General features: G+C 35.6%; 1 protein-coding gene across 2 annotated transcripts; it reads right to left on the minus strand.

Annotated features, from left to right (window-relative positions):
- Positions 1-6,505: 6,505 nt before the first annotated feature.
- On the minus strand, positions 6,506-21,778 carry map4k2 (mitogen-activated protein kinase kinase kinase kinase 2). 2 transcript variants are annotated; one of them, XM_043245433.1, is made up of 32 exons: positions 21,421-21,778; positions 18,308-18,365; positions 17,789-17,879; positions 17,375-17,439; positions 16,512-16,567; positions 16,363-16,410; positions 16,080-16,122; positions 15,923-15,995; positions 15,182-15,313; positions 15,030-15,092; positions 14,856-14,937; positions 14,499-14,606; positions 13,715-13,793; positions 12,331-12,389; positions 12,151-12,197; positions 12,020-12,058; positions 11,514-11,547; positions 11,271-11,430; positions 11,050-11,198; positions 10,562-10,603; positions 10,280-10,364; positions 10,083-10,162; positions 9,917-9,977; positions 9,588-9,711; positions 9,452-9,510; positions 9,218-9,321; positions 7,930-8,101; positions 7,714-7,782; positions 7,543-7,629; positions 7,383-7,453; positions 7,041-7,096; positions 6,506-6,946 (listed from the first exon to the last, which is right to left on the minus strand). In XM_043245433.1, exons 1-32 carry the CDS (start codon positions 21,511-21,513, stop codon positions 6,859-6,861), a joined length of 2,577 nt encoding a protein of 858 aa, XP_043101368.1. In that variant the 5' UTR covers positions 21,514-21,778; the 3' UTR covers positions 6,506-6,858. The 2 variants fall into 2 exon arrangements, with proteins under 2 accessions (XP_043101368.1, XP_043101369.1); XM_043245434.1 differs by lacking the exons at positions 17,375-17,439; positions 21,421-21,778 and having other exon boundaries at positions 18,308-18,371.
- Positions 21,779-21,832: the final 54 nt, after the last annotated feature.

The raw sequence follows: 21,832 nt of genomic DNA on the forward strand, positions 1-21,832 counted from the left end.
GTTCATCAGCATGTTAAGAGAAGCAGCAGTGAGATTCTGTGGAGTTGTGGAGATGCTCAAAATGGAAGTCAATGGTGATGTCTAAACTCAACTGCAACATGGGGCCCTGAGAGTTCCTACTCTGAATTGGGAAACCGAGTTTGGAGAACTAACCCTAATTTGTGTGGAAAATCCTGATCGCGTTTGTGCAATGGAGGTATAGCGTCAGGAAATCGCCCATGAGGTGAAAGGTGTCAGGGAGTTCTTCTGAAGTTTTTCATAATGGGAGTTGAAAATCTGGTTTGTGCAACATATTTAAGGTGTACAGCATATAAATAATAGGGACCTTTCTGTATGGTTCCATAGGACCACTAGGGACCAGGTAGATATCAGCGGTAAGCAAGTGTGTCCAAATGGTAGCAAAGCTGGAATTGAAGGATATATAATTTTGATATGAAATTGGAGATGGTAAGACTTTAAATTTCTAGATGAAATCCTGTTCTCCTGTCTCATTGTTTGCCATACTATGAATGATTTTCATCTTAATGAAAATAATTGACTATATTAGTATTTCCTTTACTAGCTTTTGACGCCACAATGAATTCCTTCTGTGTGCAAACTCACAAGGCAATAAAGCTCTTGTCTGATTATTTCTAATTCTGTGTCATTCTTGGTCAGATCGCCTGTCGGTCAAGCTTGTTGTGAAGCATGTTGGCCGCCTCAAGGGGCAGCTGTGCAGGAGAATGTTCTTGACATCACGTGTGACGGTGCGATACACTAGCCGTTGGCGGTAGTGCTGAGGGTTCGGAGTTTATGATGAATAAACTGAATATATTGCAAAATGTAACTCGGCTGTCTGCACGATTGAATACATTGAATTTAAGAAATCGTAGTCTGGTCTGGGTGTGTTCATTTGGATCTCTGGATACGTTGTTAATTTCAAAAGGAAGAGACAAACAGTGCAGTATAAGGTGGCCCGATGAAGAAGGATTCAGGAAGTGATGTGATTTGTAGGGGTGTGGCTAATTACTTCCATATTGTGTCTAACATTTTCAGTAGTCTCAAATACGTTGCTGTACCAGTGGTAAGTGCCGTAATAGGACATAATGTTCTTATACTTACACTCCATCATTACTGTAATCTCCTGCTTGATGGAGGTGATGTCATTTGATTGATCACCTGAGTAAGAATTGAAGGACTAGAAAAAACAGTATAAGGAAACAATGTCTACAATAAAAATATTTTAAGCATTTTACTTTAGAATGCAGTGATTGACAAAACTGAAACAACTATTCCAGTGAACAGTTAAAAAATAGTTTCAATCCATGTGACACAATGCAGTCAAAACATTTGTTAAGCAATACTACATGAGCTACAATTATATAAAATTATTGTGCTTATTAAAATGTAAATACTTCACACAACGAATCAATCCAATAAAACCCCTATAATTTTGGGAAATTAGTATATAAACATTTGTCATACTTTACAGGCAGCATGTCTTCAAACATTAAAGATATTATTAAAAATATATTAATATATATATATTAAGAAAGGCCATGAAATTTGAACTGTTTTGAGCATATGAGTGAATTTGTGTGGGACTGATTATGCGTTGTTCTTAGCAACAATAGCAACTTATTTGTCACGGATTTGAGAAGGACATTTATGAATGTCTTACATGCCAGATTTGAATAAAATGAAATATTAATAAAATAAACTAAAACAGATTATGGATCATTAGCAACTTTAAAATAACTTTTCCCTTTCAGGTGTTCAACTGGTGCAAGTACCACTCCCCAGCTTCCCTAAAATTAGTATTTCTTGGTGTCCTATTAAGATAAATAAGATTTTATCAAATTAATTCAAATCACCTCTCATCTTCTGCGTGTGAACTGTTTTTGTCTTTTATACAGTCACTTTTTAAATCAGATGTATCCAGGTCAAAACAGGTTGCTGATAATAATTTATTATGCAAATGAATTACACTGAAAAGGCTGATTTATTATATATAACAGTAGTCCGGTTACAGTGGCTTCCATGTGGAGACCACATATTCACATATTCTTTTATTTTTACTTTTTTCCTGAGCTGCTATGGCATTTATGAATGTAGGGTGGTCATTTGATGACTTGTAATGCAGTATGTATTACACTCTGTACTGGCGGGGTTAGTTTATTCTAATCTGATAGGGTTAGTTAGGGAATGGGAGGATCCTTAATGCAGAGTCAAGGTCTGTGGTTGTTTCTAAAAAAAAAAAGTAAAGAAATAAGTCTAACTTCACTCTCACCCACACTGGCAAAAACAACACCAGATTTCGAGTAAATTATTGCTATTGCAATGCATGTGAGTTTTCATTATTCATTATAAAATCACTTCATATTTGAATTAATTATATTATTCACAACCTATCATTTTTCTAATAAACAAAAAAATGGAAATTTTAACAAGAACGCTTCTCACAGCACTCTTAGTAGGTAAGTATAAAAAAAATGTTTATGTGTTTTTACATGATAATGTTAAACAACAGTTCCTTTGAATACTTAAATGAACTATAAAATTTTACAAAATAAAATTTTTTTCGAGGTTTTGCAAATCTTCCGCTGTGCTCTTCTCAAAATTTTTACATCATCGATGAGTTGAAGAACTGGACTGAGGCTCAAGATTACTGCAGAAAATATTACTTTGATTTAGCATCATTTGACAACAAGGAGCAACACGAACCAAGTCGTTCAAACTCTGAAGAGCAATGGTTACACTGATGGTGTTTGGATAGGATTGTATGATGATCGCTACAGCTGGAGATGGTCCTATGGAGAAAAAAAAATGACATACACCAACTGGGAAGCATTTCAACCAGACAGCTATCTGTCAAACGAATCTTGTACTATTTTACATAAATCAGGATCATGGATTGATAAGCCATGTGTAGAGCTCTATTTCAGCTTGTGTTATAATGGTAATTGAATGTGTTTTTCTAGCTTCACTAATTATATAATATATGTGTGTGTGTGTGTGTGTGTGTGTGTGTGTGTGTGTGTATATATATATATATATATATATATATATATATATATATATATATATATATATATATATATATATATATTCAAAAATAACTAAACAAATAGAATGTCTAAATAAACTATATGTCCACAGCCACAACAAATACTACTGTCTTGATTCAAGAGAAGAGAAGTTGGAGTGACTCTTTAAACTACTGCAGACTGTATCACACTGATTTGGCTACAATAGAAAACCAAGATCAGAACGAAAAACTAAAGCAGCTGCTCAACAACAATAATGTGACAAAAGCTTTCATAGGTTTATACAGAGACACCTGGAAGTGGTCAGATCAGAGCATCTATGAATTCAAGGATTGGCTGCCCGGTGAACCCAATAATTTTAATGGAGTTGAATATTGTGGGAAACTGTCTTTAGTATACACAAAATGGATTGATACACTATGTTCAACGAAACTCAAATTTGTCTGTGGCTCTGGTAAGAAAACCTCTTTGTTTGCTGGTGTTTGTGTGATCCTAGAATAAAGACAATAGTGTTTACTATTGCATATTACTGATCTGATCATTTAAATCCCTTCAGCCGAGAAGATTGAAGTACTGAAAATAAACATAAAGTCACCACTGAACCTTAATGTCAGTGATTTTAACGACACCATTTTACAGCAGGTCAGTATTAAATTATATTTGCATCATATGTTATTTCATATGCTCTCTGTGTTAAGTGATGTTTGAATGACACACGAAAACATCTTTATGATGACTATAAGCTGGTTGATGGTTCTGTTTGTCTTCAGTTTGAGCAAAAGCTGAGGAAAATGGGACTGCTGAGTAACACTAGGCTGACATGGAGGACACAATCTGATGGACAAATATTTCAAACCCAGAACACAACAAATGTCTAGCAAAATATTTCTCAGATGAATAGCCCAGAATGTGGTAGAGCTTTTTTGTGGAGTTAGCATAGTTTTTTCAATTATAGTTTAATTAAGAAATGTATAAGTACTTAAATAATTAATTATAAGTATAATTGTAAATACATTTTATGTTATGTTCAGTGAATTTTATTAGTGTAATAAGAAATGAAGTTCTATTTGTTTAAATGAAGTTGTTTCTTATATGTAGTGTGAACATCATGACAAATTAGTTTCTAAAATATTTATATTTATATTTGAAAAATCTGTTTGTTATGGGGGATTATGTTCTTAGGCCTAACTGTGTCAGTGAAAGTGGTAGCAGCAAATAAAATTTAATGAATTGTGAAATAGCAGCATATTGTGAGGTCTGTTCATGTTTTTTTGTTTTAAAACACTAAATTACACTGAATTTAATTTAGTCATATTTTTGTCATTATCTCATGATATATAATAATAATATAATAGAAACATATGATTTAGTGTGTGGTGATATGGTATTAATTGCTAGAAAACGTTTTTTAAAAAAGAATTATTAGGGTATTATAATAATCATAATGGATTAGTAAAATTTTTGATTCCTCGTAAAGACCTTTGATTGAAATTAATTGGAATGCACAATAAAACAATTATTATTATGATTATTATTATTATTTTATGATTCTTTGCAGAGCTGTTCACTGAAATAACTAAATTACAAAATGATAACCACAAATTTGTGCACAGATTTCAGAGAAGTTGCGTTCATATTTGGCAGTCAGCAAAACATACTGTATATAACATCGTTTGCGTTTTGTTGTGGTACATAAAGTCAGTATTATGAAATAAGGCTAGCTTGTGGTCATTCCGTTTGCCTGATGCCATGAAATTTTATCTTTAAAAAATAAAGAGTTTTTGTGATGCATTGGAAGTTACTGGAGTTGCTCTCAGTGTGAGTATCAAAAGTGCCTTTGATTTGTTAAGAAAATCTGAGTGCCTCAAGAACACATTGTAAATATGCTGGCAAAAATTCTTTACATATACCATTCCCTGACCTATTTTGAAGAACTTGCTTGCAATCCCTTGTAGTGCTGCTTTATTTGCACGGTACTGATATAAATAAATAAATGAAGAAATTGGATCAATAAAAAATATACAGTAACATTCCAATTCATCTCAAAGGCAGTTGCTGGAGTGGTGCAGGTCTCATGAAATGCATTTTTCTTTCAGAGCACATAAAGCATTTGCTGTACTATTGTTGTACTACTTGTACAATAACAGAATTTAAATGGATTAATTCAAATCAGCTAAACTCACAAGTTGCATGTCTTTTCTAATCTGCAAATCTGATTTTGCAATGTAAATGTTGTACATGACTCTTGTATGATCATTTTAATGTCAAATCAAAAGAAAAGGGAACAGCCTTAAGGCAAAATCAAGCACTGTGGATGGTTCTAGACAAAAAGAGAGCATAATGTCAAGCACGTTATCCTGTGCATTCACAGTATTTTTAATATTAAATGTGTGGTTGTGTATTTCTTCGCTTAAAATTGCCAGATATTCTTCATAATCGATCAGATTTGTCTTAGAATTAGTTTGGCCATTAGTGTTTTTCCCGTCCTGTAACCCTGTAAATAATTTGACATGCAGCGAGAACTATGTTTGCATCACCAATACGCTTCTCATCACTAATAAACTAATAAAGTAATGTGGGATCAGCTTACGTCTGTTTATTCAAAGATGCCTGGAAGTGGTCAGAATAACTGCTTATTCAGGTTTCGTCAGTCTACTGAACCAGATAATCTATTTGGAAACGACGTAAAACCGTCCTTGCCAAACGGACTGTCATGACATTTTCATCATCGAATTTGTCTGCAGTGGCGAGAATAACAAGCCAATATGCTAATGTTTCATATTGACATAAACATGAAATGGCTTAGAACCGGTTTTTAAAAATGACTCGTTTCTGTCACGTCTCTGGACTCCTTGTTTATTGTTTTTGTCTCGTGCCACGTGCTCTCTGTGCCCTGCCTTCCCTCCATGTTAATTGTATTATTGTCTTCACCTGCTCCCTGTTAATTTGGTCAATCTCCTTGTGTATTGAAGTCCTGTGTCTTTGTATTCCGGTTGTCCGATCGTCAATGTCTTTACTCGATGTCCATACGTGGTTTTTGTTCTGCCTTTGTATTCATTATTATTTTGCCCATAAGAGAATTAAATCCGTTTTGAGTTCATGTTACTTCTCGAGTGCTCCTTTTCTCCCCCGAGAAACCACGAACGTGACGGTTTCAATGATTCAGAGTCGACTCTTTCTTTTAAGAGACAATAACTTTATGCACGGTGCACTTTCAGATGTAAAACTTTGCAGAATGTTTTCATTCAGCATTACACATTGCATGAAAAATGAAAAAAATCATAATATGGGCACTGTAATTGTTTAAGCTTTAGCTCCCTCTTGAGGATGGATACAGTTAGTGACCTTAAAATTACCCAGTGATACAGATAACATAAATGAGAACGATTATTGTTAACCTGTACCAACTCATCTGTTATTTTCTTCTTCTTTTTAGTACAGATCAAATCAGAACGCGATTATCAAGACTTCTGGGACGGTTTGCTTTCACTGCATCAGTTTATTAGTAGTTATCACAATCCTTCCATCACAAAATATCACATGATTTTTTTTTTTAAATACGTTTGTTTAAACCATATTATTTCATATGAGAGTTTATTGACAACAATGACAAAAAAAACATCTTTAGAGGGACAAACAAAAAGAAGCAAGGGTTTGGGCTTTCTTTTTTGTACCCTCACAATCGTGTACCAGTGATGTCGACTGAAGGACTGCGTTCACTAGACGTGCAGCTCTGAAGCTATCTGTATTATCTGTTTTCATGCATTCTGTCTCTTAAACGCCAATCTTGTCGTCATGCATGTTATTTACAGGTTACATCCGCTGGCTTTCCTCAGTAGCTGCTCTCGTGACCCGTTAAAATGTATAAATTGCTAGTGGCTGAAGGGTTTTCAGTTGGGGTGCTCTGCAAAACAATGTCTCTGTAAAACCAAGATTGGAGAAAAAAAAAACATTGAGAATGGAGAAATGCGATTTTTATTCAAGTACAGTTTTTTGTTGGAAGAGAGTCAATACCTGTGCGTGCCTAAAACCTTGAACACTCGGCTTTCGTCTGTGATTTCCTGTGTTACCTACAGGGACACGTGAGAATGACTTTTTATATCCACTATTAAAAAAAATAACAAATTTATTAGATACAGATTTAGACAAGTATATCAGGTTAGGTTAAGTTTAATTTTTGACATGAAAGAAAATGAGGCTGTGAAGGAAAGTGCATGCACTGAATAGAGCTTCTAAATTATGCAATTTTCACCACTCACAGCGTTTTATGAAATATATGTCTTTTAATTTTTTTTCAATTAATCTGTACTTCTATCCTTTTCAACCCGGTCAAAATTAAAAATCATAACTCTTTACCTCACAGTTGTGCAGACTCAGTCCTTTAAGCCCATGTTTCCAGAAAGCTAAAACACTTTCTTCTAAACAAACTGTTGAAAAACAGTTATGACAACTCATGAAACTTGTATCATTTAATTGTGAACCGATACTACGTTTGCATAATATGTCAGGTTTGTACCTAAAGTCTCGATAGCGAAGTCAAACTCCAGTTTGGATGCTAACTCCTTGCTCGGGACACCCTGCATATTGACAATCTTCACCGTTTCTAGATGACAGCGAGGATTCATTTACATTATAAGTATTAGTGCATGCTTTAGAAGTTTTAATCACGCATATGAATCATACATACTTTCCAGTGCAATTAAAACCGTGTCTCTGTCCAGCTGTGTCACTTGTACAGCTCTTACTGTCTCACTGTCTAAAGAAAAAACACAAAGATCATTCACTCACGTGTCAAAGTTGTATGTTTTTCATGCTATCTGTTGAATTCATTGAAATGTGATGTTTGTTGTGAAATTCTTCAACCCTGAGTTCATGCAAGACCAGCAGTCAGTCAGTCACTTACCTGGCTGAGGGTTTGGCGTGCCGTTCAGATGGATGATGTCAAACTTTAGCTGTTGTTCGTTTTGCTGTTGGAGGCTTTCCTGGACGCCCACACAGAGCTGAGGAAGCTCATCTGTCATTAACACCAGCAGCTCAAAGATGGGCAACGGGTCCGGTAGGGGCACTGCAATGTGCTTCAATGAGAAGATGACAAGTAAGGAGAAATGTAATGAGAAAATCACTACAAGATGGCACAGTTTGTAGAACTTTCATAAAAAATCTAAAAAAATGCATTTATGGTGTTGTTCTCGCTCCTGTTGAGTATTATATTTGGCTCATATAGTGTTTCATAGGAGAATATGGTGCTCATAATAAAGGAGGAGAAAAAAAAACAGCAAAAAATATGCAGATAAGTGCAGCTGCTATTTTCATGGCCAGAAAGTAAGATGAAAATCTGGACACAACTAGTGGTTAACAGAACAGTTCAACCCAAATATTCAGATGTGTTCAAAGCATACAGAGAACTGATTCCTGAACCTGACAGAGCAGCCTATGCCGGCTGGGCACAAAGGCTATAAAGTGGGGCGATTCCAACTTTGCAAGGACAGTCTGGCACTTCTGACTCACAGTCTGTAAGTACACTTGCTTATGTAAAAAATCATCTGCTTAGAATAAACACATTGTGTTTTGTTTACGCAGCACTTTGGGATGCAGCCCGTAATAAGGCAGTATAATGAGTAATTAATGTCTCCATTAAATGCAACAAGTGCCTTGATTGCAATGGGATTTATTGTTTGTGTGTCATCACGTCGGGACACGCCATCACAGTAAGGTCACACACTATAGGTATTCAGCCAATCACAATGCACTGGATAGCTGGTCAAATCAAGACCTCAGAAAGATGAGCTTTGTAAGAATCCACACAATTCAGGAAGGCGGGGCTTAGAGGAACAACTAAAACGTACAGTATGTGCTTTGGAACTTTAAACAACATAAACACATTGCTTTACACCAAATACACAAAATATTGTCCTTTTTATATGACCCCTTAAAAGTAGAGTTATCAGTTTTTGCAAAGAGCCTCTTCATATATTCTTTAATATAAAGTTTTCATCTCCAAATACTACTAACAATATCAAATGGATACTTCTGTTTTATAAAAATTATTAAAGTTTTAGCAAAAAGAATTGTGAACTACAACCTGGTGGAAAATGACTTTTACTTTTTATAATATAAACTTTCAATCTGAAAATGAACAGAAGACATGCATTTAGAGATAATTTAAGAGGTCTTAGCTTTATAGAGATTACCTTGAGGTGCATGAACTTCTGGAGTGGTTCATACCACAATAGTAGCACAAGACCAGAGGGAACCGCAGCACATAAAAACGTGCTGTCTGTGTATGGGTTACGAGCTGATGAAGAAAAATCCAGAAAACACGGCTTTCAGTATTTTTCCATCTTAACCAACAACAGAAGGTCAGCAAAGACATCCATCAGGATAAAATCAATAAACACCGATCTATTACAAGAACTGAACCTCACCCACGCTGCACTTCCGACATCCCTTGGTGTCTGCGATTTTCACTGACACGGCAAACTTCCTGTGAATACATTCTTTTGAGTTCCAAGATGAATATTTTATAAGCAGAATTATTAAACTTGTATGTGTTAATGTGACCTGTGTATGATCCGTTCTGTGAAGCGGTTGGTGCCGAGAGACAAGTGACCCTGTTTCCTCTGCAAGTGCCCTCGCTGCTCAAACAGAGCTGTCAGTCTATGAGAGCAGAGATGAGACGACTTACCTAAGAACAGAACAGAACAGAACAGAACAGAACAGAATAGAATAGAATTGAATTGAATTGAATTGAATTGAATTGAACAAAATAGAACAGCAGTTCACAGACCACTGAGATGTATTTATTTATTCATGATTTATATGATGTTTGGCTGTTACTGGTATCACAACATCTAATACTTCAACCAAGTAACTATACAAATGTTACGTACCAGAGATGGACATTAAGACATTGTTCATGACGTAAAGCCAAGTGCATCTCTGTGGAAGCAACTGCAAAGCAAGAGCAGGAGCGAAAAACGTATTAGCCATTAAAAATAAGACGTTTCTCTCTCTCATGTTGTTTTTTATGACAGAAACAGTAAAAACGGCAAATACCTTTTCTAAGGTGTCTTCATGCAGTTCATTTAAGTTAAGAATATAAACACCCTCCTCCGCACCCAGAATTAAATACTGATCTGTGAGGAAATGATTGAGAAATCAAACAGAATTCGGTAATACTCTTCATTCTATATTTAAATAACATTTGATTTTCATCGCAATTCCGGATCAATAAGATGAATGGAAATCTGTACCTCTTGTTTTAGGCAAAACCCACGTTTCTGCACAGTGAATGGTCAGTGGGCATCCATTAAATACTTTACTAAAACAGGCCCCCATCTAGGCAACATGAATTACATATAATGTTTTATAAATATAGTACACCAGATGCAAATATTAAGATAAACTCTAAGGTTAATACTGGTAAACTAGTGATAAACTAATCCTTAATTATATATTATTATGCATATTCACACTCAAATTTAGTAATAGCCAGATTTAATACATTTAAAAGTGCTATTAGTGGTTAAACTTACATAGACTTGGGGAGTGGGAGGAAGTCCGTGAGAATCGGCTCTCTATGAATTAAAGGTTAGAGATACGAGGAACCATTTTATATTCTCTTTAGTCTCTTTTTAGTCCGTCATTAATACACTTAGTAACTTAAAAAATGTACAAAGTGTGTATTAACATATATAATAGGTTTTTGAGATCTGTCCATGGTGCTGAAACATTTAGCTTTGAGCCAAACAAAATAATGCGATATATGTGATTAAATAAAACCAAAATGTTTGATATAATAATGTTTCAGCCAATTAAATTATGACAAATGTAGGTTTTTCAATTACCAATTCAATGTTGATACATTTAGATATCTACCGAATGCATGTGAATCGGTTCTTTATATCTGACACTGTGTTTGACAAAAGGACGTTAAAGTAGCTGAGATCCATTAAAGTGTGGAATATAAGCACACAAGTGTAAGTCTGTTATATGTTACATATAACATTACTGTGTAACTCACAGAGTCCTCTGTTTTCTTTCTCATGGTGCTCCACTCCGGAGAGAGAGCCGTGTCTCTGCTGAGAGTCCTTGTAAGAGTCCTCTGTTTGTCCTGTGTGTCATTACTGCACCAGTGCCGCACATCCTGACTGCCTGAGCACCTCGACAACACTGACAAAAGAGAAACGTTTTAAAATTCTGTACGGTGAATTTCCCATGTATTTTACGTTCAGATAGTAATACCTGATTTAGGATTTAATACAGCTTCAGGGCAAAGAGTAGCACTGGGCCGAAGAGTGAGGTTCTTGTCCTCCAGATCAGAGTCTAAGGAGCTCATGGGAGGAAGTGATGTCGTAGCAGAGATGGGTGGTGGGCTGAACAGTCCACTTTTCCTTTTACTCCACTATGACACATCGGAAACCGTTTACAGACTTATGTATTTTTTTAATCATGATAAATTGATCATTAGGACACGTTCACAAATACCTCAAAATATGAGAGTCTTTCTACTGTCAAACTCCTGAAATGGAAAGAAAGTTCAATGACAAAATATTTGTCACAATCATGTGCAAATCATATTTCCGCAGGTGATATTTTTTTTTTCTGAGTTTAAAACTGTGCATAAAAACAGGTACTAAGGAATTGTAATTGAAATTCTATAAATAATTTATATAATTATTTATATAAATGATATAAAAAGGTAAAAATATAAAATATATTATATATATATATATATATATATATATATATATATATATATATATATATATATATATATAATTTGTTTACATAAAATGTGTAAAAATTACACATTTTATGCAAACAAAATCTTTCAGTATTCTTGAATGTGATTAATCATTTGACAGTACACACACACACACACACACACACAAACTGATATCCTAACCCTAATCAAAATCTAGTTTCACTTTTTAGCTATTGTCTTTTTTTTGTAACCACGAGATGGCGCCAAAATATAGTTTTTTTCCCACCTCTGCTGTAACTCTTCCTCCACGCTTTCCAAAAGACCCCTGCAGTAATTAATACATTTGAGATGAGGGGTTATAATAATTATTTAGTCCATAATGAAATTATAAGTCCACCTAAACCAATCGGCACTCACGGTGACTCTGGTTCGTCTCCAGATATGCTCCAATCATCACACGATCCCTGAGAACATAAACAAACTTGATTTTTTTGAAGTGATAACCATGTATTATAACACGTAAAAGAATGTGGAATGTGTTTTATTTGTCTCAATGGCTTCACAAGAGCATCAATAAGAGAGGGCAGTAAAACTGACCAGATCAGGATAGGGTTCAGTCTCTTTTCTCCTGGGAGGGGTAAACTTGACCTGGTCAACTAAAATAAACAACAAACACATATTACTACACATTACTACAAATTAAGTCTTCATTTATTAGTTTTTACCATTCAAAAATTTGAGTTTCAGTAATGCCTTTGAAATAAGTCACTTATTTTCACCAAGACTGCATTTATTTGATCAAAATAAAGTAAAATTCCATACTTTTTCCCATTTAAGTATATTTCATAATGTGATTTAATCTGTGCTGAATTTTTAGCATCATTACTTAGTGTCACATGATCTTTCAGAAATCATTCTAATACTGTAGTGCTTTTCTTATTATCTGTGTTGTTCTGCTGCTTAATATTTTGTGAAAACTGTGATACATTATCTTGCAGATATAATTTATTAAATATAGACATCTTACTGACTCCTTTTGAATAGTAGTGTAAATATCCACAAAAATTAATCCAACATATAGGTAATCATGTTGTTCAGATGTTTATCATGTTAGAACGTGATTTCTATGGTGTTCTTGTCGGCTGCATTTATGAGAGAGCTCCAATAACTTCATATTCATATCAAACGTTGGTTTAAACACCACTTAAACACCTAAAGAAGCTTCATTGTCTGTCTGCCTGATTTGTCCGCCTGTGAATGCTGTAATCTTACAGTCAAGAGCGGTGACAATGGATTCTCAGTGATATGGACATGGGCTTGCCACGATAACACACACGCGCGCGCATCGCACTCTCCGCTCGGCCTCGAATGTGAGCACTGGATCCAGTTCACGCGAGTGAGTGTGTGAGGGGGATGGATAAGCACATGCCATAGACGTGTGCTAAACAGTACCAGCTCTATGAGTTGTGTGCTCCTTGACATCACTGAAGCTATGCTCAATAGCAGCCTTGTTAAAGCAGCACCTCCTCTGCTACACTTCCATACATTCAACTTTCTAATCATGCACACGCTGCAGTGAAAGTAGACACTGGAGTGACGGGCGAACATCAAACATAATATAATCAAGAAACATTTTAAAAGATACGGCCAAAGATGTATTCCCTGCTTATTTTTACAGATCACACATGATTGCATATCAGAAGTTAATATATAATACATGTAGTATATAATATAAATGATAGCAAATAGGATGCATATTTCTCAGTGCAAAGACTATATTCTATTTTTTTTTCTTTATAGTCTTAAGAAAGAAAAGTAGAATATAGGACATAAAAATAGAATTTGGGCACACTTATAATATACAAAAAATATATAAAGAATTAGGACTGAATAGTGTATTATATATGTTAACAGTATGCTCAATATGAATGGATACGTACAATTTCTCTTGGAAATAAGGACAATGTTATCCAGAACTTACATTGTTCTTCAGATAAACTTCTCTCCACTGGCATATGTTTCCCTTTAGACTGGATTGTATCTGGGGCTGTATCGTTCGCCTTTAACACACACACAAATATCGGCACTAAAAAAACTGTACCCTTTGACAAACTGAACTCTGACATGAATATTTGGAAAAAACATTAAATGACTTTATAAATTAGGGAAAGGTTTCTCAAGAATCCTGAGCACGCATAAGGAGAGTTCCTTACATTATTTTTTATTTCTCCTTGTTTGGACATATTTTTTTAAGACATGCAGATGTGAAAGTAAATTATACAATTTTTAAGTCATTTTAAATAAGTTATTTGAAAGATTAAGCATGCTTTTAAGGAAATGATTTATGATAGCAAGATGAGCTCGGAATTTAATAGACGGCATACTGAATTTAACACAGATGAATATAAGGCTGTGAGGAATAGACTTACAGTCTTTTCAAAGGCACACATTGTATAAAGGTCCTAGAGCATGTCACAACTTTTTAAAACAGTTTTCATCTACGAAATGTTTCCGCCAGAAAGATGTTTTGTCAGCTAAACAATTGGCATGTTGTTAAACAGCCATTCAAAATACATTTATAATACCATATTTCAGAAATTTAAAATGGTGCAACCCTGAATTCCTGTCATGTCAGAATTACCATAATAGCTGCATAGTTTTGCATAAAAACAAGTAAATTCTGAGCCAAAGGACATGAATAGCTCAGAGCTACTATCTCATAATTACAGTAATTGCAACATAATGTGAGCATGACTTATTCTCACCTCTTCATTCTCCTCAAAACTGGGTGGATGATGGAGGTCTGGGTTACTTGCCATGTCCAGTAGCTCAATCATCAATTTTCTGGTGAGTAACTGTGTTACGAAAGGGTGCTAGGAAGCCAAGGACAAAATAAATATAAAATGTTTTTAAATACAGTATTGTACAATTAATGTTGTCTTGTACGGCTGCTACACTTCTTCATTGATTTTTCTTGATCTTATGAAAGCTTTGACTTAGATCTTTGACTTAGATATATATATATATATATATATATATATATATATATATATATATAAGACCAAACAAGGAAAGTTAAGTGATATTCAGTAGCAATACTAATATTAGGTTTAATTCGTCACCTGGAGAACAGTTTCTGCTGTTGGCCTCTTGCGAGGACTTTTGATCAAACACATCTTCACAAAGCTATGAAACCCTGCAGACCTGCAAACACAAGGACAAGACCAATTCTCACCAATTTTCCATGTCTAAGAAAAATCCTCCTTTCTTTTTTGGGGGGGGGTTTTGAATCTTACCATTTGCTCTTGTCTTTTAGTTTGGGAGGCTGAAAGCTGCTCTTAGACATCAACATCAGAGCTCTACAACGGAAAATAAAAACTCAGTTTAAAAATGCTTTATTGCAGAGTACGTTCTGTTCTTGTAAATGAATTAAATGAGTCATTCTGACCGCATGGGATGAAGGTCAAACATAGGTGGCTGTAGCTCTGCCAGCTCAATGGAAGTGATGCCCACTGCCCAGATATCACACAGATGGTTATATCCACCCTTCTTTTCCACCGCAGCCACCTCAGGGGCCATCCTAACAAAACAAAGACACAAAGACATTTCCTTTAGACAAACCACAGCCTGCTGTCAGTCTGATTGTCTTTCAGAGTAATGCAAGAAGTAAAGGAATGAATGGAGAAGGGGAATATGGAACAGTCTGGATCATGCATTCTTTTGTATGTATTGTTATAAAAACTGTAAACATAATAATATCACAGACAAATGAGAAATCTCTCAGTATACGACTTTACGGTCACTTTGGATCCATTAACGTATCTAATGTCCTTCCAAAACAAACAAAAATATCATTAAACAATGAACAATGGAAACGATATTCTGTAGCTACAATTTATTAAGCAGATTTTTTGGAGTAAACAGATGAACTAAAAACATAAAAATTAATAGTTTACACATCATTTGTTTTCCCAAAACACTTGGGAAACGCAACCCCGGCCATTTCTCCTTTTGTGTTTCATGAAAGTAAGAAAGGGTTTGGAATGATATGAGGCTGAATGCGTTCACTTATGGGTCAGCTGTTGCTTTGTGCTAATCTTAAGAGACAGAATGATAATTGCTTTGCAAAACAATCCAGACAGTGTGATTCTGCGGGACTCAAGGGCACATCTCCGTGCAGACGGCTCACCAGTAAGGAGTTCCTATGAAGGACTTCCTCTTGGCAACAGAAGCACTGATCTCAGCCGCAACCCCAAAATCAGCTACAAAGAGAGAACGAGAGAGAGAGAGATACAATAACTCAAAATGTGCAGCTCTAGATGTCTGCCTGAACTAAAATAACTTACCCAGCTTGACATCTCCTCGATCAGTAAGAAGAATATTGGCCCCCTACATTAGAAGAGAAAATTCAGCTTTGTCATTTATCATCACAAATTAAATTAATTTAAATTAAATTAAAATTAATTAAAAAAATTAAAATTAACTTAAATTAAATCGAACAGTTATCTTAAATTGTCTTTCAAACTATTGCCGCTTATACTGGATTTTCTAATCAATAAATATGCTTCTTCAAATACATTTTAAAAATGCTAAAGAGCAGGAGGTTTAAACAGTATTGGCTTCATTCACCTTAATGTCTCTGTGTATTTTGCCTGTCTCGTGGAGATGATTCAAACCCTGGATGAGACAAGAACAGAAGTCTTCTCAAAATGCAGGGATGCGTCATTGAGAAAGATTTACGCCTCCAAAGATCTTTTTAAATAATTAATCAGCCTCACCTGGAGTGTTTCCCTGCAGATGTAAGCAATCTGTTTTTCCTTTAAAGGTCCAGTTACTGTGAAGGACATATTATGTTAACTCTCACTTAACTGGGCCAGTGGTTAAATGCAGACATTAATCCCAAAGGAATGATTCACCTCAAAAATGTGAGATGGAATTGTTGTTAGGAACAGACTGAAATTTATAGTGGTTTGTGGAACACATTCCTCTCCTTTTATGCAGGTTTCCCATCCCAGATTAAAAAAAGCAATAAAGTCAAATGCGTTTGGAACAATGTGAGGGCGATAAAGAAATGTATCTATTGCTTAAAGATGCTTAAAGGAATGGTTCACCAAAAATGAAAATTTGTTGAAAATGTATTCACCCTCAGGCCATCTAAGATGTAGATGTATATACGAAAACAGATTTAGAGAAATTTATCCTCTGTAGTGAATGGGTGCCATCATAATGAGTGCCTAAACAGCTGATAAAAACATCATAAACTATCGACTATGTTTTTTGCAGAAGTGATAGTTTCAATATAAAACAGCTTAATGACTAATTTATTTCTCACAAACATGCAACTTTTTCTTTGTAAGACATTAATTGGATTACTTATGGATTACTGTGATGTTTTTATAAGCTGTTTTGGACTCTTTCTGATGGCACCCATTCACTGCAGCGGACCAATCTATAAGCAAGTGATGCAATGATACACTTCTCCTAATGGTTTCTGATGAAGAAATAAACTCCTTTACATCTTCGATGGCCCGAGGGCAACTACATTTTCAACAAATTCCTTTAAGATACGTAACAACCCTTCCCCGTGATGCGCGATACTCTCAAATGCCTGCACGGAATATGACTGTTATTTACTCTATACCTTGGTAGATATCCTGCAGCGATCCTCCGCCGCAGTATTCCATGCAGATCCACAATTTAGTATTCCTAAAAAGTTCAACAGTTCAGTGGCGGGACTTTTTGAGTCAACGCACACACAAACCAAAAGATACACACGCGCCCCTAATAAACACGACAAGAATCTCATAAACATTTTGAAAGCCTGCGAGTGGGAATGCATGCCTTTGAAATAATATTCGGGAATGCACAAGTCATCTAGAGCATGTGCGGACACATGTCGGCAGCTATTTACAAAACCTATTAAACATGTCTAGGTGTTTCGTGCGACTATTGTGTAACTCTGCCTGTAGGGGTATAAAACATTTTGTGGAATGCACTTTTCTATGCCCTGACAACTACTGGGGAAATACCAAGCGAGGCACAAACATTACTGTACCTGTGGTAAGTGCCATAATAGGCCACAATGTTCTTATGCTTACACTCCTTCATCATTGTTATCTCCTGCTGGATGGAGGTGATGTCATCACCTGAACAAAGAGGAAAAGAACAACAAAAACTGTATATACCGAAGACAAAATGGACTATAATAACAAAATATTTAAAATATTTTACTTTGGAAAGTGATTGACAAAAACCGAAACAACCATTCCAGAGAATAGTAAAAATAACTTCAAATCATGTGACACAATGCAGTCCGATCATTTTTTTAAAGTAATAGCGCAGTGAGGTTTCTGAGAACTATAATTATGTGTAAATATAGAGCTCATTACAATGTAAATCCTTCATACGAGGAATCGATTCAGTAAAGCGTCTGTAATTTTGAGAGATTAGTTAGAAACAGAATTTGCCTTTGAGTGCTTGCTGGAGGTTCTCTACAGCACTGAAGCATGAATATCCCCCAGTATTCAAATGTGTTGTGGTCAAAAAACGTATGAAATTTAAACTACTCACACACCTGGATCCAGTTTAACAATTTTGATAGCAGCCATTTCTGAGCTCCTAATGTTTCTAGCCTGAAAGAAAGTAGATGATATACATGATGAACTGGAAAATGAGATTGCACTTTGTTCTTTACAACAATATTAATTATAAAATGGATAATTAGGTTTAGCTACATTTGAAGGGTTGTTAAGCAGATGATATACGTCTGTGTCTGTTCAAAAAACGTTATTATTAATTCTATACCAGTCAAATGTTTAGTAACATTTTTAAAAGAAGTCTCTTACGTTCACTAAAGCTGCACTCATTTGATCAAAAATGTAAAAGAAAATGTGAATTAGCATTACGAATATGTTAGTACTGTAATATATTTCAAAATTATAAATTAAAATTCATTTGTACAATGGCAAAGCAAAATGTTCACCAAGTATATTTCCTAATAGAATTAATAGAACGTTGTCACGTTTAAATGGTTTTAAAAACACATTTCAGCCTCATTAAAATCACTGTGTTTATTTTTGTAAATATTTGTTTTGGTTTTCAAATGTTCATTTTACGGCTTATGTAAATAAGCAGATGTAACAAAGGGGCGGATAAATGTGACTTTACGGCCATGTTTACGTTGGTGAAATGCAAGGGATGCTGTAGACAAACCAGGAACGGGTCCAGCTCCCCTGGTAGGCATCTTAATGACAAATAACCTAGTGTCAGCAGCCTGCTGTGTCCTTCACTGTAACCTTGTCCTGTAGCTGCTGCCAGGAGCTGATGTTCTTACTTCATCTTTCTAGACCGTACGATGTTGCACTATTAGTTATTCACTCGTTCTGTTTAGGAAGGACTCTATCGGTTTACTATAAAACCATTAATACATCTTGCCAATCTGGCTGTGCACAAATGTTAAATTAATAAATCTATACCCTTCAAATGTTAAATGTTTTTGAAGGAAGTCTCTTATGCTCAATAAGGCTGTACTATTGTGACAACTAAATTAGTACTATAATATTTTTAAATGTAATTTATTCATGTAATGGCAGAGCTGAATGTTCAGCCAGTGTTCAGTGTATCAAGATCAAGTGTATCAAGGTTCAGTGTATCAAGGTAGTTTATGAATGGACATACTCTCAGGCAATCTAATTTATGGACGAGTCTCTTTCATATTGGGGACATTTTTTGAGAAATTCATTACATCACCAATGGATCCTGCAGTGAATGGGTACCGTCTGCTGTGAGAGTCCAAGCAGCTGATAAAAACATAACAGTAATCCACAAGTAATCCATATGACTCCAGGCCAACAATTATCATCTTTGTAAGCTAAAAGTTGCAGGTTTACAATGAACAAATGCATACATTTGTGGCTAAAAAGGAGTCATTTCTCATTGGGGACAGCAATATTTTGATGACAACAGGAGATGGACCTTTCCCACTTTTAACAAGCATTATTATTAAGGACTAGTATTTTTAACAGAAACAGTAATTGAAAGTTAAAATGCTTTAATGATGGGTTTGTTTCTTACAGTCTTTCGCTTCATAAGACATTAATGGGTTACTCATGGATTACTGTGATGTTTTCATTAGCCATTTCCTATTCACAATCATGCATTTCTATAAATCTCTTTCATTGAAGAAATAAACAAGCATAAGGGTGATTGAATATAATTCTGTACATACAGACTGGTTTATTAAATACTTATAAGGATCAGGTCAGTTATGACTGGAAACCAGCAGGCACGTTTGTCAGGAAAGTGGACCTCCATTTTTGCTTTCAGCTTTCAGCTAGTCATAAACATAACAAATTGAGCATTTCTGGACAAAACCTGGAACTTCACTGAGCTGCCTTCCTGTTGTTTTTCCTGGCATGCCAAAGAGCTTCCTGCCATGACTAAAGCGACAGTGTAACGTTCTCTTAATGCTTTAACTGCGCAACCTGAAATAACGTAGCCACGACCCAAAAAACAATGGCTTGGGTTGAATATCTGTCCACACTTTGACCAGAAATCTCCAAAGCTTGTTATTCTTTATGCTGGCATGGTCAGACCTGACAAGTCCATCAAATGCGAAACAGACTGTTTTGTTCGAATGCAGCTGGGAATCCTCGCCATGGAATATTTTTAGATCTCGAGAACTTTCTGTGTCCAAGTTGAGAGAGCAAGAGGACACTAGAAAGGATTCTTTGTGCATTGTAAGATGAGCATTGTAAGGGTTGTTGGCTCACCCACTGAATTATCATAAAGTGCACTGTGTTGGGGATTGCTACATAAGGGTGGCACAATCTCCACATTAAACATATATAACAACATGTGAAAAGCAACAAGATATTTGCACCTAACAAACAAAGATCAACACCACCACACCTGAGGGAGGCCTACATTTTAAAGTCCAGATCTGTAACATTCCTGCTGCGGTTGCGCCAGCAGATCGCTCTTCAATCAAGTCAAATTTCACTTTAGAATCACATCTGATACAGCTTTAAACTACGCTTTTCTGTTCTGCAGGACTGTTTCGCAAGCAGACTTTGAAGACAGGCTGGCTGAAGTTAGATGTTTTGCGGAGGAAATGGCTAGATGGCCTGACAAAGACATTTAGAGACAATAAAAATGAATAACGTGGATGCCTGTGTGCATCATTTTGGGATCCCCGTGTCAGATGGAATGTGTTGATGCACACACGCTGTGAATTCTAGAAAACTAAACAATCCAGTCTGTCAGCTAGCATCACGGATCTGGTTTCTTGAAATATTCAGCCTAAACAAGGAAATTTACGACAACAACCGAGCAAAAAAAAAAAAAAATCACGTCAACTTTAGCAAGGCTCCCCTTACAAGGTATCAGATGGTACTTTGACATTTAACATGGTGTTGAATGCTAATCATACCATGGCACTCAAAGCATAGGCATTGCCTAATTGCAACGATGTATGAATACTTATGGTATCATATACAGAGTAATGCAATCCGTGTACAATAACACAATACAAACAAGTCACACAATTCCTTTTGGCAGATTTCTGATAGTCTTCCAGAAGGAAAAGTGTTTTTTTCCCACAAAATACTGACAGCGTGATATGCATCAAACCATAGTCATTGCTTAAACGTTTACCATTGAGTAATAAAAACAGAAGTTCTTTCTGACCTTAAAGACATCTCCGTAAGTGCCGCTCCCGATCCTTTGAATAATCTCATAATCATCCAAGGGATCTAAAAATGAAACTCCTATAGTATTCATGCCTGCAGCTCTTTGTACGTTTCACTTATTCGTGACAGCTGTCACACCGTTTGATGTGCAGTAAACTCATTTCATCCCGTTGCGCCGTCATCAAAAGTGGCGGAAAGAGAATAAATGATTGAAATGTATGGATTTATCTATAACGCAAAGCAAAAATACGAATAAAAAAAATCTCCACATCCAATTTAACGGGGAAATCACGGGCTTCGTTTTATAATCTCTTTGCCTGTCCTTCTCACACTAGCGCGCCCGTAGACTCGCAGCAGCAACGTCAATTCGTAAACGAATCATTTGGAGTCGGATCTTTTCGATGAATCGG

Source organism: Puntigrus tetrazona, chromosome 7 (genome assembly GCF_018831695.1).
Source record: "Puntigrus tetrazona isolate hp1 chromosome 7, ASM1883169v1, whole genome shotgun sequence".
Classification (NCBI taxonomy): domain Eukaryota; kingdom Metazoa; phylum Chordata; class Actinopteri; order Cypriniformes; family Cyprinidae; genus Puntigrus; species Puntigrus tetrazona.